The sequence below is a fragment of the Catharus ustulatus genome, chromosome 7 (assembly GCF_009819885.2).
Source record: "Catharus ustulatus isolate bCatUst1 chromosome 7, bCatUst1.pri.v2, whole genome shotgun sequence".
In the NCBI taxonomy this organism is placed as follows: domain Eukaryota; kingdom Metazoa; phylum Chordata; class Aves; order Passeriformes; family Turdidae; genus Catharus; species Catharus ustulatus.
This window is the reverse complement of record NC_046227.1, coordinates 17,016,474-17,042,749: the sequence shown is the minus strand read 5'-3', so window position 1 is coordinate 17,042,749 and position 26,276 is coordinate 17,016,474. Positions and strand designations below refer to the sequence as shown.

The 26,276-nt window shown below is 42.9% G+C and overlaps 1 protein-coding gene across 1 annotated transcript in view; it reads right to left on the bottom strand.

Moving 5' to 3' along the window:
- The window catches only part of CHN1 (chimerin 1), a 91,377-nt gene that overhangs the window by 27,995 nt on the left and 37,106 nt on the right, over positions 1–26,276 (bottom strand). Inside the window, exon 6 of the mRNA XM_033064995.1 lies at positions 19,106–19,394. Within this exon, the coding sequence (XP_032920886.1) occupies positions 19,106–19,394 (289 nt within the window). The remainder of the gene's footprint in view (positions 1–19,105; positions 19,395–26,276) is intronic.

Here is a 26,276-nt window from a genome sequence, read left to right as displayed (position 1 = left end):
AATAAGCAAAGAGTTTAAGAGGTTGCCAGATTGTCACCGACGCCTTGCGAGCGCCCAGTTTCATGCCCAAGGCTGCGAGCAGCAGGTCGCGCTGCCGGCCCTCGTGCCCGGCGCGGTGCCCGGCGCTGCCGCGGGCTCGGGGCGCTGCCCAGGGCTCCCTGGCGGGCATGCTGCCGTGCCCGGCTGTGTCACACTCGGGCTGCCGGGGCGCCGCGGACCATGCCGCAGCCTAGGCTGCTGGGGCGGGCGGCGCGGCCATGGAGGGCACGGGCTCGGCGGGGCGCGGGGCTCGGCGCTGCCGGCGGGCGGCCTGCGGGCCGGGGGCGGGCGGCTGCCGGCGGCGGGGACGCGCAGCCCGCGGCCGCTCCCTCCATCGGCGGCGGCCGGCTCGGGGGGCGCGGGGACGCGCACGCCTCGCGCCCTGCTCCCGCCCGCCGCCCGGCGCGGGCGCGTCGCGGCCCCGCGCGGAGAGGAGCGGCCCCGCCCCGGGGCGGCCGCGGCCAATGGGGCCCGGCGGGGCGGGCGGAGCGGCCCCACCCGGCACGGCCCCGCCCGGCACGGCCCCGCCCGGAGCGGCACCGCGGAACGGGCCACACACCGCCACAAAATGTCACCTCTGCGCTGCTGGGGGTGCCGCGGGAGGCAGAGCTGCCACCGGCAGCCCCCGGGGACACGACTCTCCCCGACCTCCCCGTCTGACAGGGCCTGTGCACCAGGAGGTGCGGCCAGGAGCGGTTAATGGGACCGCTGATGGGCACCACTCTTCCTTTAAAATTACGTTTTTCAGTGCTTTTCGTGTGAAAACATGCTCACCAATCTCACATCGTGTAGGAGTGTGAACACAAATGTCACCCCAAGTTCGTGCAGCGCTCCGTCCAGCAAAGACGTGAACCCGTACTGCTGGTGCCGCCTCTCTTGACACACTGACAGACCCTAACAAGGTGAATGAGCACAGTCTCCCACCGGACCGAAACCTGGAGTTTGCACGGATGGAACTGACGATGAAATGTGCACAGGGCGGTCAGGTCCGGGCCAGCCCTCACACAAACTATTTCACACTACCATTAAAGCCTTGAACTTAACAGCCACAGGAGCCAGAATCCTGCGAGCCAAAAGGGGCTCACAAGGAGCAGGACAGACGATGCCACGTCCACCCGGAGCTCCCTCCAGCTGAGCGCTGACAGCTGGGAGCGCTCGCCACCGTGGCCACTCTGCCCCTCGCCCTCTGGTGCTCTCCGAGCACTCGTGAACAGTGTCTGTCAGAGACAGCTAAACCCCTGATCTGAGCACAGCCGAGCTCTCCGCCGTGGGGCTGGCCGCCCTCCTGCTGTAGGGTGCGGGCACCTCTCCTGCGCAGCGCCTGCCTGTGCAGACAGCCCTCCCTCCCTGCACAGCCTGCCGCACTGCAACCCGCTCCCTGCTGCAGCCGAGGTATTTTTATCTCTCCTGAGTCAGAAACCAGCGACAAGCACAGTTTGTCACAAGCTTCTGGGTGGAATTGGTATGTGCTTTGCAGCTGGATCACAGTGTTCCAGTTTAGCTCAGCCCTGCCAACACAGCTGAGAACAGTGCTCACTGGGAGCCCTTCTTCTGTTCTCCTGAGTGGCCACCCGTACCTTTCCCACAGGTTTTAAAAATCTGCTGGGTTTCAGCACAGGGTCATGGTGCAGAGATGAAGGATCAAGGCTGGTGCTTCACTAAACACTAATCTGCAATACAATTAAAAATTGAAACACTGGCTACAGATTATGCAGGAGTACGCTGTCAGGCATTACTGGCTCATACAGGGTATGAGGCATACTGGCTCTGACTCAGATCCTGCTTTCAGTACAGGCAGGAGGCTGCTTGATCCATCCTATCAAGAAATACTTTTCAAACAACTACCTCGATCTGCCTGTCTTGCTCCTAACCACTCTTTTCTGCTGCAGGTGTTAGCTCCTCTGACATTTTTCTGTCCATCCTTGCAAGTGCATTAAAACTTCATGGCAATAGGAGATCAAGAAAACTGAGTTGACGCGTTAAGAGATGACAAAAACTGACCATCCACACAAAGTGTGAAAATAGCATGCACTCAGGGGAGGAGGAAGCAGGCAAGCTTTTGACCTCATCCTTTCCTTTCCCCTTTCCTTTCGTCACTTAATTCCCAAGAACTACATCAGGTGAAAGTCCTTATGGAACAAGGTAGACCTATGCCTGTCCCAGAGGAGACAACCTCTCCAAACAACTTTGAGTGACAACAGGCTCAGGAAATAAGTAATGAATTCTAAAAACATTTCATTACACTTTTTTCTGCAACCCAAAATTCCTCTTATTTTAAAAGGGAAAAAATGCATCACCAAAACTTCACATTGGAAATAAATTCTTTGAAAATGGAATTTGTTGCAAATAAATAATACAGTGATTTTAAAAAATAAATTTACTATCAGAATCAACTTTTATTATTTTTTGTAATTCCATTTAAGAAGCAAGGTAAAGCAGGCTGAATTTCCCTTTCAATCGCTAGTAGAGCACATATCTGGTTTTTGACATACTTACTCCTTAATTGCCAGCTTCCCTTTTCCTAATTCTGAAGAACTGCGTTATTTTCAGTGGTACTTTAGAGTCATGCTAGTAGAAAAAGATCTCTGGATCCTGGAAAATTAAACCTAAGAATGCCAATAAAAAGGTAAGCAGAATTACCCAGCAGGGAAAGGTCCTATCTCATGGCTGTAATTATGAAAATGCGCTATAATCTGGAAAGTAGTTATACAATTATGAATTTTAATTTTAACACTGCTTTGTGTTACAGTACTCTAACAGAGACAGCGTGTTGCTTTCACATAAATCAGCTTCCCATTGCTCAATGCAAAGCATTTTCTGTTTACAAATAAAGGAGTACTGGGCTCACCAGCTCCCTTACAGCCATTCGCCTGGGCTACATGCTCTACAGCAGTGTACACCAGAAACAGACTGAAAGAAAGTTAAAGCCATAAAGCTAGCTACTGAAAAATTAAAATTTATACAATTGCTTTGACACAATTTTATAATGTGTATGCTCATTCTTCTGCCATTGCCTAACTTTGGGTGTTCGGCTTTGCAAAGTAATGTTTTCCTTTACACAAACCAAATCTCTTCTTTCAAAAACCAAACCGAAGAATGAAATTTCTGTTGTACACACCTTCCTGACAACAATTTGGGTCACCAGGCAGGTCCAGATCTGTAACCTTTTAGTACGTGAAATAATGAAGTCAGAGAGAGCAAGCCACTGTCCTCAGGCAGCCCTAGTCACTGCAGAGATGAGTCATCCCTGAAGCAAACACGTGAAGTCACGGACTTGGGGCTTAAATCCTGCAGGAAGCCATCCATTCCCCAGACACTCTCCTGCTGCAGGCTCTCTGTGCTGTCTCTATTGCCTGTAGGTGCAGGTCCTGCTCCTCTTCTTACACCTTTGCCTGGCTTTTTATTCAATGCCTGCTCTCCAGTTGCTCCTGCACTCCCACCCACCAGCAAAGTCTCCTCTCCAGAGCCCTTTCATTTTCCAACAAATTATCTTTATAACTTGCTCTGCCTGAAGGTACTTCCTGAAGATACTGTCTGCTACATAGTGGATAAAAAAAAGGTAAAACTCTGAAGAGGAAAGTTATTTCCTTTCCACTTCATGAAGTCTTAATTTTAATTTTTTTCTTAGTAATTGTGTGTGACAAACATTTGCAATCACAATTGCACGTGCAGGGAGCAATGTGCTGTGCAGACTCCATGAGGAAGGAAACTGCAAGGCTGTCATTCTTAAACTTAATTTCAGGACGTGATTTCACAGGACTGAGGTGAACTGAAAATGGAATGACTGGAAGCAACAGCTGAGCAACTTCTCAGCAGGGCATGCAACCAGAGCAGCCTCAGTGCTGTACATTTTAGTAATTTAAGCACTAAAAAGCCAAACCCAGCAACACAACAGCCTTTAAACCACAACATCTGATTAGAGGTTCTACAACTTACATATGGACTGAAGCGGGGGGGGAAGGAAAAAAAAGACTGTAATGTGCTATTTCAAATGTTCCCATTTGTTATAAAACCTCAGCTGTAAGAGTGGTTCAGTCTAGGTCCTACTGGGACTCCACTTTCCTTACTTGTCCTGGAGTAATCCTTCAGGGTGCAGGAGAGACAGCTGCTCTCTGGAGCACTATTTGCTCTCAGTATTAGCTGGATAATGTATGTGTATTTTCTGGTAGTAATCTCCCAATCAGTAAGTCTTATTATGAAGCCTTCACAGAATTGATTTAAAAGTCATCTGCGACTTGCAGTAAATTCCAATTAGTCACTCTCTGAAAGACACATTATGTAAGTTTAATCCAGTCACACAGTTCAGTCAACATCGTACAAATTATCTTTCTAAAAAGGGAAATCAATGCATTCCCATTTGTTGAGTAATAAAGTGAAATTACTTCAGAAAAAAACCCCCAAAAATCCAACACCAAACCCAAACCCAAACAGAAAAATTCAAGTCAGGTTAAGATCACAGGTCCTAGAATAACCAGATTAGAATAGATCAGTTGATCCTGAAGCCCACGTGCATTTCCAATACAATGGAATGTTTAGTTTTCTGAGCACCTGGCTCCACTCTCAAACACATTATCAGGTTTTCTTCAAGAATGCATGTGTAGTACACTGCAGGCTTTTCATTCTCAAATGGTATTTTCACTATGTTATGACTAAATATGCTTTTATTGCTTCAGAATTTATATATAATATGATCCCTTCCCTGTATTTTAATAATAACCAGCAGTTATATTGCATGCATTTTTTTATAAACATCACAGATGATGCCCTATCATCCATGTATCAAGAACCAAGGCATTTGGTTTACTATGCAGTGAGCCACTGTACATTGTGCAGTATTCTGTTTCACTGTATAGCTAACTTAGCCAAATGCATATGCTCAGAAAATCCTTGCTTGTATGAACACTTTACAAGCATATTTTATGGCCTCAGTACATGATTTTCAAAAGCTAATCAGTCAGATTGTGAAACTGAGCCCAATTTCCTCAATGCTGCTCTTTGTGAAAGTTTGTTCCAAGCTAAATATAACTTCCCCAGTCATATCTTTCATGGGGTTGTTCTGAAGGGGAAAGAGGAGCCCAAAATTTTACTTTTTGAATATAAATGGGGATAATCTGCTCTCAGTGAATTTTCTTCATTTGTAGATGCTAATGCCAGGCATAGCCTCTGCCCACATAGTATGAGCAGAGGGTAAGAATGCTATTAAAAGATCTGAAAGATGACATCTCAGAAGGTGGGTAGAAGGACCATCACACAGTCTCAGCCACCAGGGATTTCTCTTGCTGCCATTCCAACACAGCCACATTTACCTGGCACATGGACACTTTCAGGCTCCCACAGTGCTCAAGCAGAGTGGAATCCTCAGGCAACACAGAGCCCCACTTTCAGTAACCCACAGGGGAGCTGGGTTTAAACCGCGGTTAAATGATGAAATCTTACTCCTGAGAAAAGTTCTGGTTTTTACAATAAAATTTTCCAAATGCACTGACTTCTAATTAAATCAGACCACTTAACTGAAAAATTATTTGAATAAATTCAGCCAAAATGTTGGCTTAACTTAAAGTAAGGCTTTAAATTAAAATAAAGAAATAAAATCTAAAGTTTAAATTATGGAAAAAATGTTGTCTGATATTGCTGCTAGAAATTGCTGCATCAAAAGTGAGTTCCTTCAGTACTGTATTGTGCAATACAATGAAAGTATATTGACATTATTTGGGAAGACTGTATGTTCCCAGAGGTGTACTTACCATGCAGAGCATACTCATTAAAAAAGCAGGGAGATATAAGGGAAGCCAACAGAAAAGTTTTTCTGTAGCTTTACTCCTAAAACCTACTGGTCACTGCAGCTGATTGGGATCGGGGTTTACTTTGTTCCTAGTGGCTGACAGGTTGTAGATTTGCTCCTGGCAGTTACTCGTATGGGTCTTTGGAATGATAATTCCAAACTGTGCACCAGCAAAAACCACCCATGTGACTATTCCTCTCCTTCAGTTACTGGGCAAGGCAAAACCAGTGAACATTGATTTTTGGTGGCACAAAAGCAAGGCACTTTTCAGAGGCAAATGCAATCCATTCTTTTCCTTGGTGGGGGATATATTTTGGTATATAACTATGGATCTAGACATGGCAAAAATAAAATAAGTTTTTCTCAGTACCTTCAGGAAGAAGTTCTGCTTTTGATCTGGTTCTGGAGGACTTTGATAGTATCAAGTGACTTAGCTTTCGGGGGGTCAGCAAATGGCCCACCATGTACAGGTAATTCCAGGGGTTTCCTCCACACTCCTTATGTACAAAGCCCACTACAGGGGTGTATGTGGGCACATGGTAGGGGTGTGATGTTACAATCAGCAATGGTGCTCACTGGGTTTTATGAGCTATAGCTACAAGTTCCTTTATGCAGCATAACGCTTCCTCACAGAGTAGTACTGTGGATGGAAAAGTGCAGTCCTGCCCTCAAGCCAGGACAAGCAGGAGCCACAGAGCTCTTCCCTGCAGACATCAGTGCAAGATGTCCCCATGGCCCCAGCTGCCCCTGTTAAAATAACCCACTGCTCCAGCCCTTTCCCTAAAGACAAAGACTACCAGCCTGCTTGCAAGAGGCAGGATGCAACTGCTTGACAAAAGGAGAGCTGCCACCAAGCTGTGTGACACTGAGGCAGGAGATGACAATCAAACACTATGATAAAAGCTACCCAAAAAGCTAAGAAATGAGCTCCTAACTCTGTGCTGAGGAAAAGTTCCCATGACTAAGAGCTCAAGCTGATGCATCAGCCTCAGAAACTGTCTCCTTGCTTTGTAGTAGCTCCTTACCACAATGCAGTTCTTCTGCCTTAAAACAAACTGCATTAAAAGGGGGCCGACCCCAACCAAATCTGGAAAAGTACAGAAGGAGACTGAGAATTGGTAGAGGACAGAAGGTACAGCCTCCCTGCCTCAGGGGCTTGGCAGCATCACTGTTCCCCAGGCAAACCATTCCAAACAATTTGTGAAAAAGAGAAGCATCATTAAACACTGGAATTTGTCTCCAATAAGACTCCACAGACTGTCCTTTACAATTTTGCTTTCTGTCGTTCCCATCTACCCTTCATCCTTCCCAGTTTTGGTTTTGGTCCATCATATCTTCCTCCCCTCCTGCCAGAAGCCTGGGCCTTGGAGGTGCTATGCTAAACAATGAGTTAAAGCATATGCCTTGGTCAGGTACTCCTCTCCCTGGGCAAGGCAGGAGCAGAGAGACTGGGAGGACTACTCACATAGTTTAAATTAATTACTACACCATGACACATGGCTAAACCAGAGTTAGAGAGATCTGTCTTGCAGCTACAAGGAAGAGGAGCTGGTGAAACAAGGAGCTCTGCCTAGGGGAACAACCCTCACCCTGGTCAGCAACACAGAGACTGCTCCCCAGCAGCTTCTCCATCTTGCTCTCACTGAGTCAGCATTTCCTACTTCAGCTGAGAGCATTGCATTTTCTTCCCATCCCTTTGTCTGGGATGTGTCTCCCTGCAGGTCTGCAGAAAGCTGTGCTGCTGTGACCAAGGCTTGACTGACATTCATTGCAGTGAAGGGTCACTCTGGCAAAAGCCTTTTGACTCATGACATGTCAAGGCAGGCTGTACTCCAAAAAGAGCTTAAAAGTAATTTATAAATGCCATGTGCTCTATAGGAGTGATAGCAGTTAAAATGTAATGCAAATTGGCAGCTGCATGAACGCTCCTCTTTTGGCAAATGCTCTTTATTACTGATACACTAAATTAAAGTATTGTAAGAGGAAACAGGCTGTTAAGTCTAAGTGTTTGAAACCACAAGGGACTGGTGGTTTTATTCCTCATCTGACCCATACTGTTATAAGGATTTCCTCAAATAAAAGGAAAGATAAAAATGAAAGAGAAGTTTAACCATACCCTTTGATGAGGAAAGAAATGTTGCATTTCCTTCATCATATCCATTTGAGAATCTTATAGATTAAAGCAGTTTCTGCAATCAACCTCTGTTATCTTTTTGTAACTGAAAATGTATACACTTAGCAATAATGAAAATCATGTAATCCACAAGGTCTTTCTAATCATATATTTATTAGGTGTTTTTTAATTTTTTCTTTGTGGAATAGGAGTTTTGGCTACTGGTATAATATGGGTAAATGGTATGGAAATTTCTTTTTATGTCTCATCAATATTTTCTTACCTGATGTATAATACTCATTTCACATTAGTCTTGACTGGCAGTGTAATGCATCTAATATTAGCCTTTTTTTGTTCTACATGGTAATTCAATTTAGGCTAATTCAATGTATGTTATAATTGAAAACCACAGCTCATTAATTTCCAAATACTCTTTGTATTTCAGACTACACCTGCTCCTTTGGCACAGCCTCTGTTTTGAATCCATCCACTTCTTCCTGAATAAGCTGTGTTGCTATGGTACATGTACTATCACAGTTTCTTTCTTAATCATGCTTTCAGTCCATAATCATACTTATTTAGCATAAATAAGAGTAAGAATGCAAAGTCTCCTAATCGTTCCTGAATTACTGTTTGATTTGAACCCATGAGTCAAGGTGAAAACCATGTTTAACCTGAAGGAATACTAGAGTTGTCAAATGGCTATATTCAAGTGCTTGCAAAATTTATAATGGTGAAAACCTGCTTATGGACACCTCACTGCAGAAAAATTAAACAATGGGGTAACCCCCAGTGCTCACCAACCCTCCTCAGGGACCCTGGTTACCAGTTTTGTAGGTCCATGTGTGTCCATGGGTATAGCTGCACCAGCAGATCTGGTCATTCAATATAGTGCAATTAGGCACACTTGGAGAATCTGATCATCCTTCAAATGAGTCTCATGTGAACTCCCACCTCCTTGCATAAATCTCTATTTAAATCAAGACTGCTTTGAAACCTGCAATTAATGAAACCAGAGTGGAATTGGCAGCAGAATTAGTCTGTCCCAAAGTCACATTATCAATTATTAACAAATTATCTGTTTATTTCCACCCATAAAGCCTTCTAATCCCTGATCACATTCTCAGAAAAGACTCATTTCGCTTCTGTTGACCAGTGTTCCATTTTTTTCCTCTCTTCCTTTAAACATATGGTTCATCTTTCCTATTTATTCCCTTGAAGTTTCCTAATTAACATTTTAAAATGCTTCTGTCAGGAAAATTTTTCCTATAAGGGCAGTAAACATCCCATTTCCCTACAGAAAGCTATGACTGTTAAAAATTCTTGAGACAGGCACTCAAAAAAGCATCATCTCAAATGGTCAAACACAGCATCTTTGAGAAAAAGTTAAATAACCACTTGATTTGAAAATGGAATTATTTTGAATGATGGGGCTGGCAATGTAAAATCTTGGCTATACTGAATATTCAGATATTATTTACAGAACATCTCCCTTTCGAGGGAGAAGCATTAGCATGCGGACAGATCATATAACCTCTGTTACACAGGAGACACTCCATGGGGTTTTATGTTTTCCCCCCAGCAAGTCTGTGGTTTCTTACAACTTAATGTTTAGTTGATGTCTATTTTCAGTTGGAATACACTGGTCCCAGGTCCGTGTCTACACCTGGGTTTTCAGATGTGTGTGATCTTTGACCAACAGCTTTTATTTTGAGTACAGGTCACATCAAAGCTAAAAGACTAAGTTTAGGGTATATTTACATTACTGAGGAAATGAATGAAATGTTAAACCAGCACAACTTCATAGCATGCTTTTCATCTTACCTTACAGGGCAATTTTTCATTTGTACTGCCACCATCAACTAGCACTTTAAAAGTGACACTGCTTATAAGATTTCTGATGCTGAAGTTGTGTGAATTTTCAACAATAAAAACAGCCCAAGAGAATTAACCCATCAGGCCCAAATTGCCCAGTAAGCTCTCAGCATGCTCAGCTTGCTGAGCAGTGAGTCTGCCTTGAGAACTGCAGTGTGGCAGAGGTGACAGAAGCTCCCAGGCACCAGCTGCGACCAGTGCTAGCAAGGATTTGGATGGAAGCTGGAGGGAATGAGAAGCTGTCCCTTAGGAGACTGAGCACTTGAAATTCTGTGAAACATAACAACACAGGATACTTTCTGCAATTTTTGTGCATTTGCATTAAAGATACTGCTACTCTAATCATCATCCAATTCACAGAAACGCCTGAATGCAAATGTAATTCACTATCGTATTAACTGGGAAATGGTTTCAAGACTTTTCCAGCAATGAAAAATCATCAGAAACCTTCTACCAATAAACTATTTGACACATGATATAAAGCATAGATCTTTTAAAATGTTTCACCATTACATGCAAAATGGGAATTGGGAACAGAGCCTTTTCATATTTTCACAGAATTCCTCCAATCTCCTCTCAAAAAGGGTAAAAGCTGCTTGCCTCTAAGTGCTACTAATCTAATTCACAAATTGGAAAACATAAAAAAAATTATTAAATCACATATACATATGACTAAGGCTTAATAGAAGACATTATACTTTGTGATACTAGCTCTAAGGTTCCTTAGGCAACTTACTTCTAACTGCTTAAGCTCTAAGAAAATGCAGCAATAATCCCCACTACACAGCAATATAATTGAAGTGCATTATGACATGAACTTCACTATTAGAAACACATAATCCTTTATTTATTTTGGAAACTGTATGGAAGTTGAAATTGAGGAATATCAGTACTAACATGATGCAGATTAGAGCAACAACTAAAAACTGAGAACCAGATTATTCAGTGTGGTGATTCTTACCTTACTGAAACATTAGGACTCCAGGAACACTAAATGCCAGAAGCAACACTGTTTCTAACTGATGATGCCATGCAGAAGAAAGGTTAAATATGGAAAAGTTTAATGTTCTAAAAGTTAATGATCAAAGGAAGACTTTGCAAAACTGTCAAGAGTTGCTGTCTTTGCTGATGACAAGTGTGACAGGTTTGAAATAATAGGAGCAAGTAGTTTGTTGAGCTTAGTAATAAAACTGCTCTCCTTACTTTGTTCAGTCAGAAAACATTCAGCTAGAGACTAAAATTAGGCATGAGAAGCTTTAGCTGAAAATATCTTTTTTTCTTGTGAAAGATTAAAAAGAAAGAGACAAGGACCAGACCAGATCAGATCCTGTGGCACTACCCACAGAAAAAATCTTCTTTTCTTTCACAGTCTAATACTTGTTTTAGGCATACCTAACTACTTCTCTTTCTGCTACCACCTTCAAGCAAGCATTTCACTCACCATGGGTCTTAAGCATTTGGCAACCACTTATGAATAGGCAATTATTAGTGGAGCAGATGTGCCCGCCTATCAGGGCATTCTCTGACTGGATGGGGGTGACATATCAGACCACCACAGCTCCAATCCTTTCCATCTCAGTACAGAAGCCAAAAGACACGTATTTGTACTAGGAAGCATGTAATCTGTGACCAATGTAAAATGCTTTCCCCGCTCCCGTTTAGATACACACAGAACAAAGAGTAAGGAGAGAAAGGAGTTTATCTGAATAAAGACAGAGATGACAGGAGAAAATCCCTGTTAGTCAGACTCCTAGTACAGGTCTGAAGGCATAAAATACAAGATATTTCAGATACTAGTTCACAACCAAAGGTGCTACCAACTGCACTGCCCCAGCTTCTCCTTGAGCCTCACATTCTACAAGTGACCAGACCTGACCCTGCCCAGTTTATGAGATTGGACACAATCATAGCACAAGGTGATTATCACCAGCTATACAGTGTCACACTATAAAGTTTAAGTGAGGTAAGAAACTTGTAAATAACAAAATTATCCTTTTATAGGGCTCTTAATTCAACAGTCCAGTCTGTTTCCTGTAGAAGCGATTAGTAATAGAAAATAATTAGGAGATGCCAGATGGGAGGAGGAGCTAAAAAAAAAGACCCCAAACTCACGCAGCTAAGGAATGAGAACAACAAACGAGGGAGCTGCCAGCTAGCAACCCACCACAATCCCTCACCATCCAGAAAGCTCTTTGCACAAGCAATAAATCAGAACCACACACCTGCTTTAGGCTGCTCTGAGAGAGACCCACCTTTTCCCTTTGGGGGCCACTGGATGGATTAGCCAGTTGTGAGAAGGCATAAAAGGTCAAGGGTAGCTACAGGGGTTTTTTAAAAATAGGGGGAAAGAAGATTGCAATTTACTTTTATGTGTCTATGTGGCTTCCCTACAGCACCTCTAGGTGGTCTTTTTGGAAGTCTCAGGTGTAAGGCCCAGAGGGAAGGCCAGCAGCAGACTCCTACGGCATGCTAGCACTGAAGGCATGACAGCCCCTCATTGCCCTTCCAGAGCTGAGCTGGACCTCTGTATTTCTATGCCCCAGCTACTAAGGTCCACTAGGGTGGGAAAACTTTCTCACCCTGAAGAGTGCCCAAAGAAAGCTATCCTCTTTGGCTCTTCAAGAGCAAAGGGAGAGTCCTCCCTCCTTCCCTGGGCGTCGTCTTGTACCAGCCTATCCCAGTTACTAAAGGAGGAAATTTCTGCCAGTACATGTAAGAAAGGCTGGGGCAATACAATACTTTTTGAAGGGTATTAAAAAGGGCCAGATCCAAACCACCAAGCATCAGAAACCCTGAAAAGAACTGAAGTGAGGGCTTCACACTGACTGACCTCACAAACCAAGAAACATAAAAAGATTAACAGTTTGTTCACTGCTAATGGTTTCATTTATCAGTAACAACACAAGCATTATCCATGAGAATTAATTGCAGAGCAACTGTACTGCTTTGCAGCCTTTTCAACAGTTCTGCATACTATTAATCTTACAAAGGCTCAATCAGGGCATATGCTGAGGGTAATTACTCACTACACTTCTGAGGGTCTGATGGGTGAGCCTGAAACACTAGCCCCACTCGATTTCACATGGCAGCTGCCTGTCTCTGTATAATTTGACACCAAACTTTCTGAAGACTGTATCTTTGTGTACACATCTCACATGTCAGATCATAAAAGAGCCACGTGTAGCTGAAAAGCAGAAAGTAACTTGAAAGGTGACCTCAGCAAGCAGTGAAGTGACTTGTACCACGACAAAAGGCTGAAGCAGGATGCTGACCCTCAGCTGTGTTTACCTCCAGAACACAGGGAGCACCTCTGCAGGAGTAGTTTAGCAACGGGAGGTGCAGTCTCTGCTTGAAATGCAGGCTGGCCTAAGGCACTCCTCACTGTCTGCAGGCTGTGGGGCCTTATTTGTTCTGACCTTGTAACGCTGCATCAGCAACATGCAATCAGGCTATCGACACGAGCACACAGCTTTTTCTTCACGTTAATCCCCCACACTGTGTGTAAGCATTACATTAATGTGTCCTGGAGGTGTAGACACACACAGAGGCAGGCAGGCAAGTCCTGCAGGGCTCACTGGAATCAGCCAGGAGGCCACTTGCAACCTGCAGGAATTAACTGAGCATGAACCAGAGCTGGCACCAACAGAAGAAGAAAGGGAGAGACCTATGGGACAGTGGAGGTCCAGTTAAAGATCCTTAAAAAACAAGTTTTGCTTCTTAATTTATCTTTCATAAGCATGAAATACTGATGAGTAAACTAGATATTCTGTGTGTGACAGTTGGGGTTTAAATTAGTAAAGTGCATGCTTCATTTGGAAGCTCTGAATCTTAAAACAAAATTAGTTTGTACGAGATTTTTTAGTGAATCAATTTTACTGCTATAATGCACACAAATAAGGGCTTGGGTTACTCTTGGTGATTATAAGTAGAAAAAGCACTCTGCAGTTTGGAGAAAAGAATTTTCTTTGTGCTGATATCTGTACACTGAGCAACATGTGCACTTAACTCTCCTTGCCTGGGTATTAATAAACACAGGGTTAAGTTAAAAATACAAACATATATGTTTGTAAAAAATGCATCATTTGCAATCTTAGTTTGCACTGTACGTGCCATATATAATACCACACCTGACACTGGTTCCCCACCAACATAAATGCACAGAAAGGAAAGATGAGGAAGGCTGGGGCAATCTCTTCTGAGCACAACGTTGCTGATATGCTGGAGCAGCTACCTAAAAAGTAGGTTCATCTTTCATCCTGCTAAGAACTTTCTTGGAATTGACAAAATTGTCTGTGCTTTGAAGTCTCTGCTGAAAGATGGGCTAAACCCAGAAGAAATAAATAGAAGTTTCTGCCTTCCACAGAGTTATGTTTTATTTATAAATTACATTAAAGTTACAGAGTGATTGTCACGGACACCCGCGCAGGGACTGGAAAGGAACATTTGTGAGAAAAGAGTTGACAATCTCCTCAAGTTAACCCATGGGATTCTTCAGTGCTCAGTATCCTGCATCTTTAAATGTACTTTAAGATAAACATTCATTAGTTGCACTTCTAAAAACATTATTGCTTCATCATTACCCTTGTTACAGCTATGGTTTGTTTAGATGTTGTGTACATTATACACCCATCTTTTAAATTAATTAAAGTAAATGGAAATATTTCAAACAACTTTCAGGATGAAGACTGCTTCAGCTCTCAAAGCACACTCAGCTCCCTGATTATTAAGGCCAGGTGGTTTTTTTAGCCCCGATCAGTTCCAGAATTGGCATTACTGGGCACCAAACAGTGCCATTCAAAGCTGTCTTCTTCTATCACAGACCTCAATAAGGGTGCCTGTACTGCTATGACAGCTACTGCAGCTTCCTCAGCTACAGCTTCTCATGTGCTGTCACTGAAGATAAAATAAGCCCTGGTGAAGGAAAGGATTAAGCAGATCTTACCAACAGATTTGACTGAGAGCAAAAGTAGAAAAGTAGTAGTGTCATTAATGAAAATATAAGTGTCAGTTCAAGGTTGGCAAGTAAGACTGGTCCCTCTGCAAACACCTGAAAAGTATCACCCTTGATTTTGTATGTGGAGACTGTTATGAATTTATTAGAAATGTACACAGATCATGCTTAACTTTGTGATCTGGATTATCTTTGGAGGCAAGTGTAAAAGCCTATTTCCCACTACAGTTATACAGATTTACATTTTCAGAACTCCTTGCACAGAGCTGAAAAAAATCAGCCTTCTTCACTATAGAGGAAAAAATGGTATCACCAACTAAGGTAATTGAAAACAGGAAAAGAAAATTACTTTTTTTGGGTGACTGCTGCCACAAACTTTCTCTCAATTCTTTCCATCTCTAGGAATTGAACAGAATGTAGTACAGTCTAGAAAGGGTCTTTAAATTATTTGCAGCCACTGAAGTTTCTTGAAGCAATAGCACGTATCACTGAAGTAAACATGAATAGATGTGATTCAGTTGCTATCCTAACATTTAGCCCAGCATTTCATTTTGAAAGACAGGATAACTCACAACTAATAATTTCATTTTTTCATAACATTATTAAATCCTGAATCAATCACTCATACAACTTCTTACACATTACACATATTATAAAGAAATCGAGAACAAGTCAAAATGAAAAAAAAATATCTTGCAGGGCTTTAAACAAGGACTTTGACATATATTTCTAGATATTTACTAATTTCTGAGAGCTACCATTTTTATAAGGTGTTTAACTGAATCAAGTCATGTGCTCTAAGGCCATAATTGCCTTTGAGAGTAGAGAATGTTCAGAGACCCACCACTATTCAAGGCACAGGAGGAATACTAAACCTTATGATACTGAGTATTATTTCCACTTCCACATGAATCCACATGGGAAACCCTCTTTAAAACATTCTCAGCCCTCTCTTAACACACAGACCACGATGACCCCACAACTGAGTTTGCAGACTGTTTTGGGAACCAGCATCACCTTTTTAGCACAACAGCTAAAACGTCTGTTTGGGACATTCAAGCAGGACAGGCACTCTCCTGTTTTCAGTCTCTCCTCCTCCAGTTATCTCTCGACTATTTAGTAATTCCTTCATAGGTTATGAAAAGCGTTCAATCATTAACCAGGAATTTTAACTTTTAATGCATACTTGTACATGGTATGCAGTCATATCCTTTCTCATAATCAGTGAAGCACATGCTGTGCACTGGATTATATTCTCACGCTTTCCCCATTAAAAATTGCGTCTTAAATCATGCCACAATATGGTCTCTTGCACGACTCAGGAGTATTGCAATTCGTGTCTTACAATCCTTGTCTAATGATTGCATAAGTTTTGACTTTTCATCTCTTACGGTCTTTAAATCTTTTCCCTTTACTAGGGCTCGCTTTTAATATATTGCAAATGAGAAGTGTCACCCAACACGTACTGAATTCTTCTATCATACATTAACTACAGAAAAGAGCAGGGAACAAATAAAGTATTACAAGTGCCTGCTGGGAGGCATCTAACACAAAATGCAGCATTTCTTGCTGCTTCCACACTCCAAACTGAACTGGGTGAGTGCCCTTTAATATTTCATTCTCAAGCTTGGGGTGTATTCTCTAGCTGCCCAGTTTCCATGGCAGAAAGTGAGACTCCATTCCCAGCAGCTGTTTCACAGGCTCTGACTGTGTTTTTGTGACTCTTTTTTCCTTCTGAAGGACTTACCTTCCATACACCACCCACACAACTGGGCAACAGTCACAGGCACAAAATTTAGATTTGTATCTGAACAGCCTCAGAGTCTGCAAATCTGGGAATGTATTTTGGCTCAGGATGATCACATTAAAGACCCAGACTTCTTTCTCTCTTTGCAGAGAAAGAAGCATACAGTGCAGGGAGAAGCTGTGTGACTACATTAAAAAACTGATAAAGATGCATTAACTACCAAATGCTGTAGACTCTGAGGAAATTTTCATCCTCACCATGGGGCAAATAGGCACACAGATCTTGCTGCTTGGATCATCAGACAATGGTTTTTTTTTGTATTGAATCCTGAACAATTTTCTTTGGTTCATTGCAATTCAATGATATTCTCTTCATACTGGACAACAGGAAATCAACCTGCCACCCCTACCACCAAAAAGAAAGAAAAACTACTTGACCTATTTATAAATGGTTGCTCGTTCCAAATGCTGAGATTGCTAGTGGGTCATAGGGCTGAATGCCTTTCTCATGGCATGCAGGAAAATCTGTGCCATCTCCCACCAAAACCCTGAGAGCTGCAAACACAGCCAAGATGTCACCTCTGTGCCACTCCATGACGAGAAAGTTCACACTGTACTGGCCCCATGCAGCTACAGGTAGCAATCCCAACTGGACGATGACTCAAAAAGTGAATTGAAATCTTCACATTCAATTATCCTGTGATGTCTGTGTGCCTCAGTGCGTTCTCCTCATCAATATAGTTTCAAGACAAAATAAAGAAGAGTATTAAAACCTGGGCTTCAGGACTGAAAACACCACTACTGTTGAACGTTTTGTGGTTGAAGCCCCTTTAGTCACTTGTAAGTTCCAGGTAAAGAGTGGGATGCTGAGTTTGTATGTCTACCTGTCTAAAGGTTTTTCACATAGAATTTCAGTCTTTGAGAAATATTCAATAGTCCTTGAGCTATTTAATGAAACATGTTTCAAAACAGTATGTTTACCTTGCTGGTGATTGACATAGCATAATACAATCCATAGAAAAAACAGCATTCTTCAATACTCATAATTGAAATCCCTTTACTATGAACACTGTTTCATCAATCTAAAAAATGTAACAGAACAGAGTTCTGCTGTCGCTTGGAAGTTTCTAAGTGCAGGAAGAGCTAATTTTACCAAAGAAACCCAAAGTGGTGACTTCCAGAAGACTTAGGGGCTTTGCATTATAATAAACTGTCTATGATAATATGCAAAAAAAATTCCTTTTGAAACAGCTCGCTGGAAGCAGTGGCTGTCAGGAACTGTAAGTGATAACTCACCCCTCTACTACTGGTACCTAACAGGCAAGAAATTGGATATTAAATGTGGTCAGCTAGCTTTAATACCCCAGCAGTATTTCTTTTGTCAAAATGATCTGATAACAGTGAAGATTCATACTTTAAGCTAAGTTGGGTGCTTCATCTCTCAGCAAATTCAGTGCAGAATGACAGATTCTGCTGAAGGAGGATTTGAAGGACCAAAGCTATGAGCCTCTCTCTCTGTGGACTCTGTATAGAGCTTAGTTTCACTGTAATAGTCATGTATGTTGGAAATTGTCAGTCAGACCTTTCCTCCACATCCAGAAAAACTAAAATCACATATTTCTGATTGGAGAGACAAAAGATCCCAACGAAGGTTAGCATTTCTTCTACGCACTATAAGCACATTAGATAGTCCAAATATATATCATTCTGAAATTTATGAAATAGGGAAACATATCAGAATATTATACATGCATTAACACCTACAGGCATGTAAAAATAACTTTTAAAAAGACTTCCATTTGTCAGATTATCAATAAACAAAGTATTTCATTTGACATAATGGAATTTACATTATGGTTTCCTTTTACGTTTAGTCTCTGAAACCCAAATGAAATTTCAGGCAGCTGCTTTGGTCTGCCCAGTACATTTCCAACCTCCTTTAATATTTTTATGTTCACTAGTTCCAAGATTTCTTTCTTCTTCGTTTTTATTTTATAATCCAGGATGCAATTACTTCTCAGCTGATACTGCAACTCTCTGAAGAGAGCAATCCCTCTTTGTAAGTCTGGCTGAGGCCAAAAATAGCTCTGTCAGCTTCTGACAGGCTGAACTTAGCCAAGTGAAATGTTTTAACATTTTATCAACTTAATGAACAGTCTTATTTATAATGTGGACAACTTTACTGTCATTATATGCAGACTTCTGAATAGATTATGAAATGCATTTGTTTGGGGAAAGTAGAATATATTAAGAAATAAAATGCAATTGTCTTATATACTGTAAACAATTTTAGAATAAATATTGCTTCCCATTTGAAATAAAGCAGTGGCTTTATGGCAACATCCATAACTATAAAAACACCTGAAGAATCACAATGACAAATAACTAACCTCCAAATAATGAAAATTTGCAATATGCAAAAATTACCATGACAAAACTCTACAAGCAATTTAATATTACTGTTAATGTAACACTGGAAATAACTATGTATACTAAATAGCTACAGAGACCTTTAGTACTTATAGTAGAGGGGAAAGGTTAAAAGTACAAAAAAAAAAAAGTCTAACAGAAAAAAAAGCGTGGGTTAACAATTGCTTACCCTCTTTTCTGCTACCTCATCCTCTCCTGTAGACTCTTTGCCATCATGTTCATCTCTCAGGGCTGGCATATGCTTTTTGTGTGCTGGCTCTCTGTTTAAGGTTGTATATCCTATGTGTTCATAAATTGGATTAATTGTCATCTTGGAAATGTATTCAGCTGCCTTCGTTTCAATATAAAGAGTAATCAATCCATCTGTCACCAGGTCATGGATGGACTCAAAACGTTTCTCCCCAACAAAGTGTTTTCCATCGTAGTAGAGTCTGAAGTTTCTGGTTTGACTTCCAAATCTGCCTCAATGAAATGGGAAAGTTGTTTTTTTTAAAGAACAGTAAGCAGAATAAATAAGAGTAAGCAAGCCTTTGCAAACAATTAAAAACACTCTATCACTTAAAGCTGTGACTACGCTCTGTGTCTGGTCCGGCCGAGCTGGGGAACTACTACTTAGCACAGATAGGAAGGAGAGATCAACAACTGCAGATAGCCAAAACAGTTACTGTCCCTGAAGGAGCTGTTTGTTCTTGTATTCTTTTAGCCTTTCCATTATCTATGGAAAAACTGAAAAATTACTTCACACTCTTTATGGCTTTTTTTAGTGTTTCACTACTTTATCACTGTAGTCAATTTGCTTGGCTCTGATATGAAGAGTTTCATAAGAGTCCTCTATTACAGCTGATCAATACGGAGTTTTGATGCTGTCTCGGACCTCTGCTCCCCTGCTTGCTCGCAGGAAGAGGCCATTCAAGGTTCAGCTGAGCTCCAGTGCCAACAATTACACTGAAGCACAACTGCTGCCAGAACCAGAGCAGCACAGGACAAAATGGCACAAGGGCAAGCATTTTTTATTCCTGGCTAAAGGCCCAGGACTAACTCTTCGAGCTTTGTACAAAAGTCCTTCTGTGTTATGCTTGCTAAGTCTCAAGCTTCAAGCAAATCTTTGTAATATACAGGATACATAACACGAAAGCTATCCAGCAGCAGCCATTCTGCATCAGGATGGAACAGCATTTTGATACAGGCTCTTAGCAACCATAAGAATGCTGAATTTACCTGAACAGCAGCATATTTTTAAAAACTGCACTTAGAATCTGCAACCATTTTCTGCTTCTAAGCAGTCTAAATACACTGGTGCTTGCACTTGGCAACATTTCCTGTGGAGAAGATGGAGGCAAGAAGCTGCTTTCACAGCTCACTCCAGTGCTGTTCCTTGGTCACACAGCAGCAAGGGTATTGGGCCCCCTTATGAGGTCAGATGTGCCAAATAAGTACTGAGAACTAAATCTGAAAGGATGGATTGCTTTCACTTTACAATCAAATGCTTCACTGGGTTACGGATCACAGTAAATAATGATACTCTGCTGAAGTGGCTCCTCTTCTCAGCGGGGCCTCACCAAACAGGGGAAAGCATAATTTTGGACCTTGCCTCAGGTGAAATATTGCATTCTTCTTGCAAATATGGACACAAAAGACATAGTTCATGAATCTGTGGGTTTTTTTAATCTGTTCTACATCAAAATGCCAAACCTCCCCATTGCCCTATCAATAGTCTGACAGTGACTGCAACTTCAGAAGCTGCTATTTCTACAGAACACTCAAATGTAAATGGAATCTGCATCCTGCTCAGTAAGGAAAGAGGACACAATGTATAGGAACTACATGGGCATCTTCCTGCAGATTAACTGGTACTTCCAGGAATTGAATCAAATGCAAGAAATTACAAAAAGACAGAAAGAAATATGCTTTCACCCAATGCCAACTTCATCACAAGATGCAGTTCTGAGTGAATACAAGTCATTCAGAAAGTACAAAGATAATGTCCTAAGTTATAGCAGAAGGGGTGGTTGTATTCAGATTTCAGGGCACCTTCATACTCAACAGGGTGTATGGCAAACAAGCTCTGGCCACGAGACGTCCTCTTTGTACACCCCTGACTGTCAGAGAAGTCCACATGAGCCAAGAGTGCTCAGCACTTTGCAGTGCCAAAGAGAGCAACCTTCACTGTCATCTGCTCAGGTCAGTGGGAATAATGCACACTGAGCACATACAAGCACCTTGATGGTTCTCGCTTCTTTGGGAGAGCCAAATAAGTTTGAAGGTGAAGAATAATGGGCCTTAAATGACAATGTACATTAGAATTACTTATATTGAGAGATGCAGGGAAACTGCTGCTCCAGTCAGTAACATCTGCTCTGACTACCTAAAGCAGAGTTCTAAGCAAGGTGGAGGTCACTTATTGCTCTTAGTTTTCTAGAAGAAAAAGCATTACACTAGTTTTATCAAGAGATGATAAGGCACAGAAAAGCATCACAAGGCCTATTAATAAGTACACAGCGCCTTGGTTTTAGCAACATCCCTTCAAACTCTAAAACCAGTCTTGCCTGGTTCTGAAGAACAAGATGACCAATGCAGAAACCAAACAGAACTTCTTAAAAGAATAATTGTCTTTCCACAGGGTGCACCCTCCTACCCCAGGTATATTTTACTGAGCAGCCCCTATGCTGTAGATCTGTTCAGACCACTGCACATGAAGTGTCTCATTGAGAGATACTATAAGGAATAGAGTTTCCAAGAGATGAATGGTTTGCCTTTATGTAATTTCCTGTTTGTTCTAAATCAATTTGATTTCTCTATTCTTTTCTAATTGGATATGTTGCAGAGAAAGGTACTGGTTTTCAAATAGAATCCTACTAGTAACAAGGAGATAAACCCCCCAAATCCCCACAAATCAATGAAACACTAGTGTTTTACAAAGACTGTACTATCAATAATGTGTCTCAGAATCCTATTTTATGTCTTTCAAACTCATTTAATTTTTTTCCTGACCACACAATGACTCTATTTTTATCAAATTACAATATAAAAACAAACATGCATGTTCAGTTGAAAACTATTAATAAAGATTTAATCTCCAGTCTTCAGTCTTACTTACAACTATGGTTTAAATTTTTCCATTAGCAAGACTATTTCTTTATGTTTACTTTCTGTAACATTCCTGCAGCCTAGTTAATTATACATCACCGTGGCAACTAAGTAGAGCCAAGATTTGATATTTCAACTTCCTGATGCTCTCTCCTAAAGGCAAGTACTAGTACCAGCTGTTTTTTGTTTAATAAGTAGAAAGTGGGACACAGATAAAGTATGTTCTCTTTTGGTTTATACAGGGGAACATTAGATGTTTTTCCAAGAACAAGAATAAGACCTCTGACATGTCAAACAGTCTCATTGTGTCCACTGTGCATTTATTTGCAAGCAGCAGGACTACAGATGAAAGACTTTTTTTATTCCAAGTTGTCTGAAAAGCAATCACTGTCTAGTTCCTTTGGTTGCCAGTGGGGCAGAGCAGATAACGTGGGAGAATGTATTAAATGGTAGAGCAGATGTGGTTGGCAATAAAGGATAATAAAGAACTGAGGGGTTGAATTAGGTATCATACCATGGGAGACAGGCCTCAGAATCAGCCAGCTACCTGTATGCAGCATTCAGTAAAGAAACAAAAGGAAGAAGTGAAGGACTGAGAGCACAGACACACTCTCTTACCATCTGAGAAGATGAATCTTATAGTCCACACACAGCATTGTACAGTAGCTATTCACCACTTTCCCAGGCTATTTTATGATGAGAAGAATTTCTAGACCCAGGCATCGTTTAGAATGTGTAGCTGTAACCAAATGACAAATTAATATCCCTCAGGACTACTCGTGCCATCCTTAGTTTCAAGGAACTGCATACACAGAACTGGGAAAACTTAAGTCTGAGCCTAAAGGTCACTTGGACTTCATCTCCCCTTGGAGAAAGAGTCTTAATGTGCTTTGCAGCCAGAAGGCAGAAGTCTTTCTTAAAATTAGTTGCCAGAATTTCAGTTCTATGTTCTGAAAACTCTCAACAAACACTTATGACTAGAGTCTTGTCACTCCATAAAAAGCCACAGGAATATAAGGAATCTTGCAACCATGAATGTCTCTTAATCATGGTGTGTTCTTGGGAGTGAAAACAAATTATTCCACAGACCCTCTTTTGGCCCATTTCCTTGCCAGAGAAAGACAAGCCTAGCATGCAGCCAAAACCTCTTCTATACAATTATCCCTGAAGGTCTCCAGCTCCTGAAAGCAGCTTTTTTTTTTTCTTCATATTCACTGGCAACAACATTTCTGACAATGGCCAGGGAAGTGCAGAACTTGCCAACTTCCCAGAATACCTGCCTGACTAATAACATAGTTTTCAAAACCTGAGCAGTATTTTCCAAGAACACAACATGCGTAAGTGAAATCAAATGCGTTAGGGGTTGATACAAATGGAGACAAAAAGTCCTTGCTGATATGGCTGGGAAGGGTGACAGACTACAGTCATTGTGGATAGTTCTCCTGAGCCACTTGGAAGGGCAGTACTGGCTAGCTGACAGCTGCTTGATGAACATTAATTTAACCCCTGGTAACACCCAGGCTGAATGCATGATACTTGAGTTCAGCATGGAAGAAGCATGGCATCCTTCTAAAGAGAAAACAGATCTTAGACTTGGTACTGCAACGTGTCTATCCCCTGCCAATGCAGACACAGCCTTTGACTCCCTCTAACCTGGGTCAAACAAAAAAGTCCAGAGCTTATATGATATCACTGATAACAGCTTCCCAGCAGTCTCTCTCAGCTGAGGCTGAAGACATCACTGCCCAAACTTCCTTTCCAAGGTAGAAAGCAATACTTCATAAACAGAGTGCCAACAGCAGGCAGTGAGGAGCAGAGCAGTGGAACTTCCCTGTGGATCATAAGCACTGCCAGGGACAAACCAACTGCTCTAGGGCATCAGCAGTTGGCAACAGTTGCTGAAAACAATGAAGAAAAAGTGTTATCAGCCCTTGGCATCTGTAACAGAGCATTTCACAAATAAATCTAACAAAATTAGAAAATAATTCCTTTGCTTCAATGTATTATTTTTACCATTAGCAGCTGATTTTCACCATCTTACATTTTGAAAAAAATGACAGCTGATCAAGTACTATGTACGGTATTAATATGCAGTAGGACCACTCAATACTTCAGGTAAATGTTACTGTTCTTGATGAGTGGTAAGCATCTGAAAATAATCTGTTTGGTTTGAACAGATCCATTACCCTTTCATAGTACTGTGCTTGCATGCCTTATTCCATTAACCTCATATAAATTGCTGGGATTGATTTGATGATTGACTCAGAATCAATACCAATGTCTTGGGCAATTTTTTACTGCCTTTTCTACCTGATGAAAGCTCCGTGCCTCACTGTGGTTAGTGGTTAACACACATTGGAAGTCTACATGCACATGGGAACACATTAAAAGCCTGGTATCTCTTCTTTACATGAGAGCAATATTTGGAGACCTATGCCAGCTTGCCTGGATAAAGAATCTGGAAATGTTACAAGCAGGAACATTATTAACTTTCATAGTTTCCTAATACATAAATAATGTTTACCAAAAATTTCTAAGAAATGTTCTTCAAGAGTTAATTTTACCATGTGACTTTGTGCTACAGAGAGCTTTCATATTACTTTAAAATAGAACTGTGTTTTGATTCATCAAATTAAGGTATCAACCCTACCACTGTCTACTCAGCAAACTTCAAAATGTGCATACAAATTTTACTCTAGGTAAAACATTTTAATCTTAGGCTGTATATGATATTGTTTCTCTGGTATATTTTAAAGTAGAACATCATCAGAAATGTAGCAGGAATTCCACTGCAATTGTGTACTATGAAGAGAAAAGTGCCACAGCATAATATTCAAACATATTCATTTTTGTTTCACTTAGAACAGCTTTTCCTGCAAAGGCTCAGGTTCATAGAGACAAAGAATGGTTGGAAAGGCACCTTTAAAGGTCATCCAGTCCAATCCCCCTGCAACAAGCAGTGACATCTTAACCTAGAACAGGATGCTCAATGCCCCATCCAATGAACTTTTCCAAGGATGGAATATCTGCTACTTCTCTGGGCAGCCTGTTCCAGTGTTTCACACCCTCATCATAAAAAAAAAAAATTACAGTAATTTCACGAATACAAGCCGCACCAATTTGACCAAAATTTTGGTGGAAACCCGGAAGTGCGGCTAATATTCCGGGGCGGCTAATCTATTAACAAAATTCTAAAAGCTGCCAACACGGAAGTGAGAGCCCGCGGCAGCCCCAAGCCAAGCTGGAGCCCGGCCGGCCCCGGCAGAGGTGGGAAAGCCTGGCAGAGGCGGGGCCAGCAGTGTGGGGGCGGGCGGCAGAGCCTGAGCCAGCAGGGCGGGGCAGGGAGGGCGGCAGAGCCGGGGCCAGCAGGGCGGGGGAGCCCGGGAGAACTGGGGCTAGCAGCGCAGGGGAGCATGGCAGAAGCAGGAAGGCCGGCGGGTGGGGCTGCCTGGCAGCGGGGGAAGCCCAGCATAATCGGGGCCAGCAGCGTGGGGGAGCCCGGCGGTGCGGGGGCCTGCAGTGCCGGCCAGGGCGAGGAAACGCGGCGGCGGTGCAGACGGGAGGGGGCGGCCGGCGAGCCTGGTGGCGGCGGCGGCAGCCCTGCCGGCGGGGCGAGCGAAAGCGGCGCTCGCGAAAGCGCCGCCGCGAGCCGCGAGCGCGCCGCCGCGAGCCGCGAGCCGCGAGCCGCGAGCCGCGAGCCGCGAACCGCGAGCCGCGAGCCGCGAGCCGCGAGCCGCGAAAGCGCCGCCGCGAGCCGCGAGCCGCGAACCGCGAAAGCGCCGCCGCGAGCCGCGAACCGCGAGCCGCGAGCGCGCCACCGCGAGCCGCGAACCGCGAGCCGCGAGCCGCGAGCCGCGAGCCGCGAAAGCGCCGCGGGGCGGGCGCGGCGCTCGCGAGGCGCGGCGCGGGGCGAGCGAAAGCGGCAGCGGGGCGGACGGCGAGCCCGGCGGCGGCAGCCCTGCCAGCCGGGCGAGTGAACGCGGCAGCGGGGCGGTGCTGACGGGAGAGGGGGGCCAGCGAGCCCGGCGGCGGCGGCAGCACCACCCGGCCAGCCCCGCCGAGCCGTGGCGCTGAGCTGGGCCACCCGGCCCCGTCGGCAACCATGAGCGGGCCGAGCCTGCCTGGCCCCGCCCCGAGCCAGTAAAGCCCGCTATGCCGCGATCCTGTTACTAATTGGCCAATTTGTGAAAGCTGCGCACGGATTCTCGCGACGAACGAAAGTGCGGCTAATATTCGGGGTGCGGCTTATCTAT